Genomic DNA, 9,545 nt, shown 5'->3' on the forward strand with positions numbered 1-9,545 from the left:
AGTTCTACAGGAGGAATATGACATTTCTGTTTGGAATTCATTATTGGCAGATTCCTGAATGCTTGGTTGGTTTGGATCTGGTGATTGATGTGTGGGTAACACAAGCATCAGGCTCCTGAAACCACTGTCTGACTTCTCGAGCTCTATGGACAGGGTCACTGTCATCTGAATGATGCCCCTCTCTGAATAGTCAAGCTGGACCTTGTTTCTGATGGTCCAAGTGCAAGCCATATCAAGATAATTCAGTCTTAAAGACCCACCAGATCCCTTTACTGTTGGAACACAGTTGTGTTTTATCTTAATTTGTTTGTTCAGTATCTGCTTGACCTGATGAGGGGGCAGCCTGTCGTGGCTGGTTGGTGGTTCAATCCCCGGTGTAGCCACAATAAGATCCACAGAGCTGTTGGGCCCTTGAGCAAGGCCCTTAACCCCGCATTGCTCCAGGGGGGATTGTCCCCTGCATAGTCGAATCAACTGTAAGTCGCTTTGGATAAAAGCGTCAGCTAAATAACATGTAATCTAATGATGACTGTGCCTACAGGTCACATTTGGCTTCTTTCCCAGGTTATGGAAGCTCTCCTTATGTCTGCTGTGAAGGGTTAAATCTCCAAGAGTCTTCTTCAGCCAGTGCTGTCTAGGCTCTTCGGAGACATCCCAGAATAAAACTGCCGTAAACACAGATGTGCTTAGTTCAAGGATCAGCAGTCAAGGCTGAGCACTACAGTGGAAAAAAGCCCTAAGTATAACCCTCATCAATGTACGACAAGGCCCCACCCTGGATTGTGTCCGCTCCTGTCTTTCATCTGTGGCCAACCTGCCTGAGATTTACATGTAATGTACACTCAGAGTCCATACTTATTAAAGGAAGATGAACAAAAATGGTATGATTATCAGTGACATGATCGGAGAGTGTACTTATTTAATTAAGCCAGGGAAACAATTGATGGAACCAAAAGAGAAACTGCTGCATAAAAGAATACTAGTATTGAAGTGCTCTGGGTTTACAGTTAAAATTGTTAGTTTGTACATACCGTACTTCAGTTTCTCTGACTGAAGTGGTGGCCTTTCTTCCAGAAATGTGTTTGATGCTTATCATGTTGTGGGAAAAAAGGAAAGATGCAGGGAATATGTTATTTATTTGACAGGGCTGCTACAGAATTATCATTGGGAGGTTATTTTTTGTTGTGGAGTCGTTTGGTTTCCCAGTGATGCACAGTGACCCTGTTGCATGAGATTTTGAGCACACCATGCCAGTTTGCAGTGATGTCACTAAGGGAATAAGGTTATAAAACTGGCTTCTAATCAATGATCTTTTTTTCCCCTCTGAAAACAGTGAAGCTTTGTTTGTGCTCATGTCCATGTGTGTAGGCAGTTTAACAACGCAGATGGTCAGATCTTAAGAGATCTAAAGGCAGCCGTACCTAACAATCTGGGAGGGAACAGACAGGAAGTGCAGTATGTGGCAATGTAGACCATGTAATGATCAGAGGGAGGTTAAGGAAAGTGTTTTCCAGTTTGAATCACTGCCTTCACCTTTGACCCCACCCTTACAGACTTGATGCGATCCTTTAGAAAATATTGGTTATACTCCAAAAAGAACTGCACTGCTTTCACCACACTTACAGCAGACAAGCATGAGAACCTGGCACACAAGACAGTTGTGTAAGCAGACAGTTAAATCATATTAATATTCATGTAAACTTTTCTGAGAGATACTACATTTGATTGTAGCTTAAGTTGCTTTTCCCCACACCCACTAGGGTCGAAGTGCAGCATGGAGTTACTGAAAATGCAGATAAATTGATTGTGATTCTAAAATATTGAACACAATAATACGGAGTTGAATTTACATATAAGATGAGTCCCAAAATGTCAATAATGATTTGTAAATATATGTTATGATGGTCATATCTTTAATGTCTGATTAATTCAAGTCAGCCATGCTTTGTGCAAAGTATTTTAGATTATTCCCAACTGTTGAGAGCATTTAAGAAATAAATGTGTGACTCTAGAAAATATAGCTATATTGCAATTCATAGTATAATGTGTATGGATGTGTTATATATCATATTTTCTTATTTGGATGGAATCAGAGAAACAAATCTCATATTGGTGTAAACTATAAAGGAGTTTTTGTTGAACTGATATTCCTTATATGCAAGTGTTACTTGTGGTTATTGTCTGCAGAATACGTTCTGAAATCCTAGCCCACTTTAAAAATGTTTATGGAAATTAATTAAAAACAACACTATTCGAATCCTTAGTGGTTAGCCAGAATCAGGAGTCAGACGTTGCTCTGACAAACAGGCAACATGAGACCTATCTCAATAATAACATAACTGAGCAACTCTTGGCACTGTTCTTTCTCGTATTATTTCGACAGAAATGTATAACTGGACAAACATTTCCCTTATTAAATATTAAAATGAAGCTTAGTGCCTTTGAAAGAGCGCTCTCTGAGCAGGTCCTGTTAATGTTGTAATCCAAGAGTCTTTACAAACTGACCCTCACTTGACCTTTCAAACTTTGACCTTGCTTTTGTTTCATCAGCAGCCCAGACCTGTGTGATTCAGTTCAGCTGTCATCAGCCACGCAACCCTGAGACCTTGCCATTAAGGAAATCTGAAATTGCATTTTTATTTTGGAAGATGTACCATTTTTTGTGTCATTTTTTCACTTAAGGAGAGCTGAGCAAAATGTTCTTTCGTCTAAGCATTTTCGTAAAATGAATCGTCTTTAGCACCCTCCTTTGCTGATTTGATTACACCGTCCGCAATATATGCAGGCCTACGTCATAGATACGTGGTATGTATTTCTGTAAGTACCTCTTTGTATTCTCTATGCACTCTGGGAGTCCGAGGAGAGAGGAGTAATTTATGCGCACATGTGCCCATGTGCTGCTCCTATGACAGCTCAAGGGGGCGTGGCCCCATGATGAATTGCTCTTTCCAGTGAGAAGGTCCATACAGCTGCCCCGATGGGGGAAGACGTGGGTAAAATTGGAAACGCTGCGCTCTCTCACTGTCATCACACCAATTTGAAACTTGCAGGGACTTCAGCAAGAGCAACATTTTTCTCTTTGCTAGATAATGAATGAAAAGGCCGAAGTGTGACATGTATAAATACTATTAGTGTGTGTAAGGCTTTGAAAGTCGTAAGGAATTGCCAAAATTTTAAACTGGAAAAGGAAAAAAATATAATTTGAGAACATCGGGTGCATTGTACACATTCGATTGTATTTGCAAATAATATAAAAATGAGAACTAGGCCTACTACCATACATGGGTTTTTGATCACTGTAAATAAAAAAGAAATGTGTGTACAGTTTTCTAATTAAACTGGTAAGCACCATTTCAAATTCAGAAATAACCGCTACAGTTTTCATCTACTGGTATGTTGTAATATTCAAATGTCAAAACTACCATATTACATTATGGAAGTTTAACGTTCATCACCTTGCTCATAGGGGAAGCGAAGGTTAGTTGGCGAGCCATTTTACATACCACGATGATCTAGGCTGTCCGGAATGTTGTTTTTCATGTGTTGAGTGTTGCAAAGGTAACAAAGCTACCATTGATTAAGATTGCCATTTAGCGTTCTTTGTTGTTTCAATTCAACATAGTGATAATGAAATGCGTTAACAATTCAGTCACTAAACTACTTCATTCATGAATGCATTTCATTTCAATATGTTATTTCTCATTTGTATTTTTGGTGTGGGACAAATATGATTAATTTATATTTTAGGAAGAGATACACCTATATATTTTTTATGGGCCTAAGCTAATTAAAATTAGCCTACATTGTTAGCAAATTAGTACAAACTACAAATGTTTGATTACAAAACTATACAATGGCAATATTTACTTTTTCTTATTTTTTTATACAATTCGCAAATTCAAATATCAACTTATTTTTACGAGTAGCATTACTATTATTATTATTATTATTATTATTATTATTATACCCCAAAAATATTTCTCCATTTGAACCCGAAACCACTTGTGTGAAGTGTGAAATGAACAACCATTACTTGGTAGAGGCTGTAATATAAGCATAAATGTTTAAATTATCCCCTGCTGCGTTTCTCTAATCAAACGCATGAGATGGACGCATTACGGAATCTCATAGTTATTAAATACCCTCACTGCGTGTGGCGATCCTCTTCAGGGTTTTTCTATATTTTAATTGAAGTGTAAAACGTATGTCATATTGCCCTCATTGTTCATATTTTTATTTTATTTATCCTGCATTAATTACAGTGCCAGCGTGACCTGGTTCAGCGCTGGGTGTATTTTACTTTTTGACATTTAAACACAGATGCGCACATTGTTCCACTGCTCCCAGCCTTAATCGTATTTAAACCCACCCCCACAAAAAAAGATGTAGGTATGTCCTTCAGTACAGTAAAAATGAGAATATACCATATAGTCCAAGTTAAAATCCATAATTTGGTGAAAAGCAGTTATTTTAGTGCAAATTGGACCTGCGCCGCCATTGTGCCACTTTCCAGTTTTGACATGTGGAGCATTTTCCAAAGGGTCTTTATGCAGATCGTTAACATTATTCCTTTTCGTGACGTTACGTTGAAGACGGATGACAGTCCTGTCAGGCTTTAGTTCTTCAGGAGATGAGAAAATGCACCATGGCTTTTAAAAAGCGTTCAGAGTGAGAAGTATGCTACTCACTTTACAACCATTACGAAAAGATGTCTTTTTTGCATAGCTGTCAAAGCTTCCCTTCCCGTCAGAATTCCCGTCAGTCTTTTTATCTGAATGGAGTGATCATGCACATTTCACTGTTGACTTAAGGCTCAAGGCGTCAATACATTTTACAAACCAAACTTAATTGCCAATTCTGTCAGCGAATTTAACCGATATGACTTGAAACAGTTAGGGCGGAATTTAGCCAACACACTTATTAGAACGCAAAACGGTTGGTCAATTACCCGATTTTGCCGTGCCTGCGCCACTAACATTATTATAGAGGCCTGCTTCAAAGTGCTATTTTAATTCACTATCCATAGCCCACACTTTGGAATATTTGCTTCAAGTAAACTAAAATAATTTAAATGAGATGCATTTAAATATAATTACAGTAATGATACATTCATATAATGTATCTTTGGTCTAATATGTATTATGACAAAACATAAATTGCTGTTTCCAGAGAAAATGTGTAGATTAAACTTTAGAACATTTTGGCAGTTTGTTGGTTCTAAACATATCATTCAGTGTATTTCATTGGCTGCAATAAGATATTAAACGTTCTTTTGAACTTGAAAAATAGGCCTACTCTCGAGTTTTATTTCTGTCCAATCTCTTTTTCACGATTCGTACGTACATTGCCTTTGGTTAAACGATTTTTTGCGTTGGCGACCTTTAATACAGATTGTGGTTAGTCGACAAGTAAAGAAGATTGAAAATATCTTAACAACTTTCCCACTGAAACATAACCTAGTATTGTTTATTATTATTTAGAGAGAAGTGCTATGCTATATGTGTAATGCATCTGAATACATATTCAGCATTTTCTTATTTTCTCAATCCAAATGACAATTTAGTGTGCTCCAGTTCTCAAAGGTAGGAGATACGCCAAATGTGTGGTCGAAGTAACAGTAGATACGGCATTCACACACACCGCACACACTGAAATCACCATCCATAATATTTTATATCGCCTTTTAAAAATTAATTCCAGTTAGAAAAAATATATTAAAAAGAAGATGGAACATAGGTGGTCTGTTGTTCCGGATCAATAGGAGTAAGTTACTTGTTTATGCACTACGAATATGTTGTTTAACTGCTACAAAGAGCAATATTGGAACAATATAAGTTGTGTTTGAGTATAGTTCTTTGAGTGGTTGATTAAGCAAGCACTACTTATATTGTTGATTAAGCAAGATGGGAAATTTTGTTTAAGTGACGCATACACTATTGGTTGGATTTCCTTTGGAATCAATTCAAGCTAAACTAGACCACATATCGCATCCATATTATACATCCGCTTAAGTTGGAAAGAAATGGCCTATAGGTTATTCAATTCAAGTGTATGAAGACGCGTCCACTGTTTTTTTAAACCTTGGTTCTAAATCCCCCCTCTGCACAGCTATAGAAAATTCAACATCCATGTTAGAGAAAATATTCCCTAAAATGAATTTAGTGGACATTTTCAATTATGTATGTAGGGTCGTACAAATTTTTAACACGGAGTTTTGGAACAGAATTTCTTATTTTCCAGAATACATACAAAAAATACCAATTTTCTTTCCATGGTATACACCTTAAAAATAATTGCAATTTAAAATTATATGGACAAGTTGGGATTTTAGTAACAAACATGCATGTAAATTTTCTTTTCAATCAGACATTAAATAAGAACGAACCATACAATCATAGCAATTTCAAATAAACAACGAAAGGAACTCCCTCTATTTCCATTAGTGTCTAACGTGGATTTTGACTTTACCGAGTTCCGTTTAAAAGTAATGCACTTTGAATTGTTTCTCCCCCCCCCCCCCCCCCATCCCCCCCATTATTTTAATATCTGTTGTCCTCGCTTGAAGCTAACATAAATAAATACAGCAAGTCCACGGATCCGGTCCTTAAGCGGACAGTTAATGTAAAAGTCTATATTTATCTTTTTCGGTCTGTTTCTTTTTACTGGTATCCAAGCGCTGAGGCTGTGGTAAGTCTTTGCCCGTACAGTGCGTACGGGGAGTAATACGGCCCAGTAGCTGCAGGCACGGGAACTGGGCCACCAGGAGTTGGCAAAGGGCTCTTTGAATATGGATGGTAGCGGCTGCTTAGTCCTAAAGCGTGGTGGGGGCTCCGAAGCGCCAATGTCCCGGGGCTCCCGGGGGGTCCTGTCGGTGGCATGTGCATGTGGCACGCCATTGCTGCAGCTGCGGCGCTGGCTAAGGACGAAGAGCCCGGGTAACCTGATAACAATTTCTCTGTTCCAGAGAAAGCGGTGTGGGTCCGCAGGTGGTTGAGAAGTTCTTCGGAAGAGGAAAAGCGCTTGTCGCAAGGTCCATTCGCAGACACCCAATTGCATATGTGTGGTAAGGGGTCGTTGGGCAGCATGAAGCCGTAAGGGTACAAAGGGTGTCCCGTAAAAGATGGCGGCGAGGAGTGCACTCCGTGTAAAGGGTGCGTTGGGTACATTAGTGGATATCCGGACTTGATAGCAGAGGCAGCCGCGGCCGCCGCCGAGTCGTGTGTACAGGTGGCACCGGCAGCTCCAGCCAAGTGGCTCGCACAATGATAACTCAGGCAGTATGGGTCTCTGCAAAGACTTGCAGACATTATCGATGGCGGTGAGGCTCCAGCTAAAGGGCTTGATCCTGCTTTACTGCAACCCAGTGAACTAGCAAGTTGTGCATTAACCAGGCTACCTCCGTGAGGCAGAAAATGTTGAGGATAACCAGCATAAGCGCCTGCCAAGGTGCCAGGGTACGTCATACCAGCAGGTGGAAGAGGAAACACCGTTTGACCAGGTTTGTACGGGGAAACGGGGGCCACAAGCCCTGACCCCAGAACCGACGCTGACGAAGACACAGATGTAGAGTCTGACGTTACAGGCTTTGATCCAGTTGTCTCTTGTTGGTTGACATCCACGTTAATTCCAGCGCAACTAACGCTTATCCTGCTGTGACTGATACTAGTGGTTCCAGACACGTCCGCAATACTGTTTTTATTAGTTTCTGCCTCTTTCTTATCCTCGCGTTCCCCCAATTTGCCCTCCGATGGCAATGGAGATGCCGAAGTACTGGAATTGGGGCTACCTGTCCTTGGAGTAAACGGTTGGCAGGTGGCGCTAGGCACACGGAAACCAGATTTCTCTCCACTAGACGCCCCCGAGGATGAATCCTTCTTCTCTGACGATTTTGAATAAGGTTTAAAGCTGGATTTGTCTTCAACTCCGATGTCACTTAGTTTTAATGGACCGCTTTTAGAATCTTTGTCATTAGATCCATTTGAGGTTACACTGGACAACTTAGAAGCGGGTGGCGGATCAGGCTTGCCGATTTGAGAGCATGTTTGTGCCAAGAGAGCCAAAGGACTTTTCTTGGCATCCAACTGCAAAAATAAAAACGGGTAGCCTGTTATTCACACTGATTCACATTGAACAGGCAAGAAAACTAATATAATAAACAATTACATATACATTTCCATTTTGGGACTCTTTTTAAACAAATCCAATTCTGCGATGTTGACAAACGCATTGCGCATAGTTTTGCTTGCCTTATGGGGGATCAGATTAACATTCCATGCTTTAAAAATGCGTATAGCCTGCCAATAGCCTATGGCACAATTAAACATTAAAATTAAACATCTTAACGGCGAGAAATTCTGCAAGAAAAAATTATGAAAATGCGTCAGTTTACCGATTCTGAAATTCTGTTTTGTTTAGGCATTATAGCAACCCATTCCACTCCCCTAGTATAAGAATACTAGTATTACTCCTTGTATACATAATACCACACCTTACCTCAATTGGACTAATCGGTGTAGATGGCAAAGGCTGCAAGTATTCTGGGTGCAAAATGTGTCCCGTCCGAGCCGTAAGCATTTTCAAAACCTTGATGGGAAGACGGTTAGCTTGCCGTAGTGGGTCCGAGGGAGGAACGGAGTGTAGAAAAGGTTTATTTATGTTCGCGGTGCTGTTATTCCGAGAACCGCTGCTTTCCCAAGATGGATTTGTTTTACTATTTCGTAGAGCAGAGACCGTGGGCGATGTGATCATGACCCAATGCTCACGGATAATGGCGAGAAAGCATTCATCGGATTCACCAAGAATTAGACGGTCGTATCTTCTCTCAAAATTCAGTAACTAAACTAGTTCCAGACATACGGCTTGTGCGTAATCCCTCTTAACAGAGGCGCAGACGGGAGTGGAGTGCGAGGCTATCGCAGAGAGCGAGGATGTGTCTTGCACCATAGGAACAACTCGCTGTGTGTCTTCCCGCAGGTCCGTGTGCTAGTCCTCCCAACCCAAGATATGGCAGGAATTCCTACTTCAAAAGCATCTGAATTAGTCTGAGATTAAAGCCTTTGCCGCCTTCCAATCAAATGGGACCCCGAGGTGATTGGAGGGTCAAGGGGATGTGACGTTCTCCTTTTTGTTAACGCTTCTATTTTGACAGTTTGTGGGAGGAGATTTTATTTAATGTTTTGGTTCTTATGCACGTTCTCACTCCTAGATGCTTTTGAATGGCTTCAAATAATATCACAACATACTTGCCTGATGTTTTTCTAATAATTTACAAATGTACAAATATGATATATGCGCATTGTAGCACATATCTATTTTGAGGTTATTAGAAAAACGAAGTATTTGAGAACTAAAATGCGTGTTTTACATTACAGCATTGTTTTGTCAGCGTTTTAAGTGACACTTGAACCGAATATTGGGTTGTCGCTATATTTTAATATTATATGAAAAGTGAATATTTAATGTTTTTTTTGTTTGTTTTTTTGTGGGTTTTTTTGGGTTTTTTTCATTGCAGCCTCTTGGAGTCATCAGTGTCAAAGTACAGTTTT

General features: G+C 39.9%; 1 protein-coding gene across 1 annotated transcript; it reads right to left on the reverse strand.

Moving 5' to 3' along the window:
- Positions 1 to 6,542: 6,542 nt before the first annotated feature.
- On the reverse strand, positions 6,543 to 9,006 carry znf503 (zinc finger protein 503). Its single transcript, XM_061228461.1, has 2 exons — positions 8,494 to 9,006; positions 6,543 to 8,081 (listed from the first exon to the last, which is right to left on the reverse strand). The coding sequence occupies exons 1-2, from the start codon at positions 8,746 to 8,748 to the stop codon at positions 6,660 to 6,662; spliced, it is 1,677 nt and encodes a 558-aa protein (XP_061084445.1). The 5' UTR covers positions 8,749 to 9,006; the 3' UTR covers positions 6,543 to 6,659.
- Positions 9,007 to 9,545: the final 539 nt, after the last annotated feature.

Source organism: Conger conger, chromosome 18 (genome assembly GCF_963514075.1).
Source record: "Conger conger chromosome 18, fConCon1.1, whole genome shotgun sequence".
Classification (NCBI taxonomy): Eukaryota; Metazoa; Chordata; class Actinopteri; order Anguilliformes; family Congridae; genus Conger; species Conger conger.

What these genes read in the sequence shown, in the direction of transcription:
- znf503 (XM_061228461.1), bottom strand. Translation starts at nt 8,748, where the DNA reads ATGATCACATCGCCCACGGTCTCTGCTCTACGAAATAGTAAAACAAAT. An exon ending in CACCGATTAGTCCAATTGAG is followed by an intron (nt 8,082 to 8,493) that starts GTAAGGTGTGGT and finishes TTATTTTTGCAG; the next exon opens with TTGGATGCCAAGAAAAGTCC.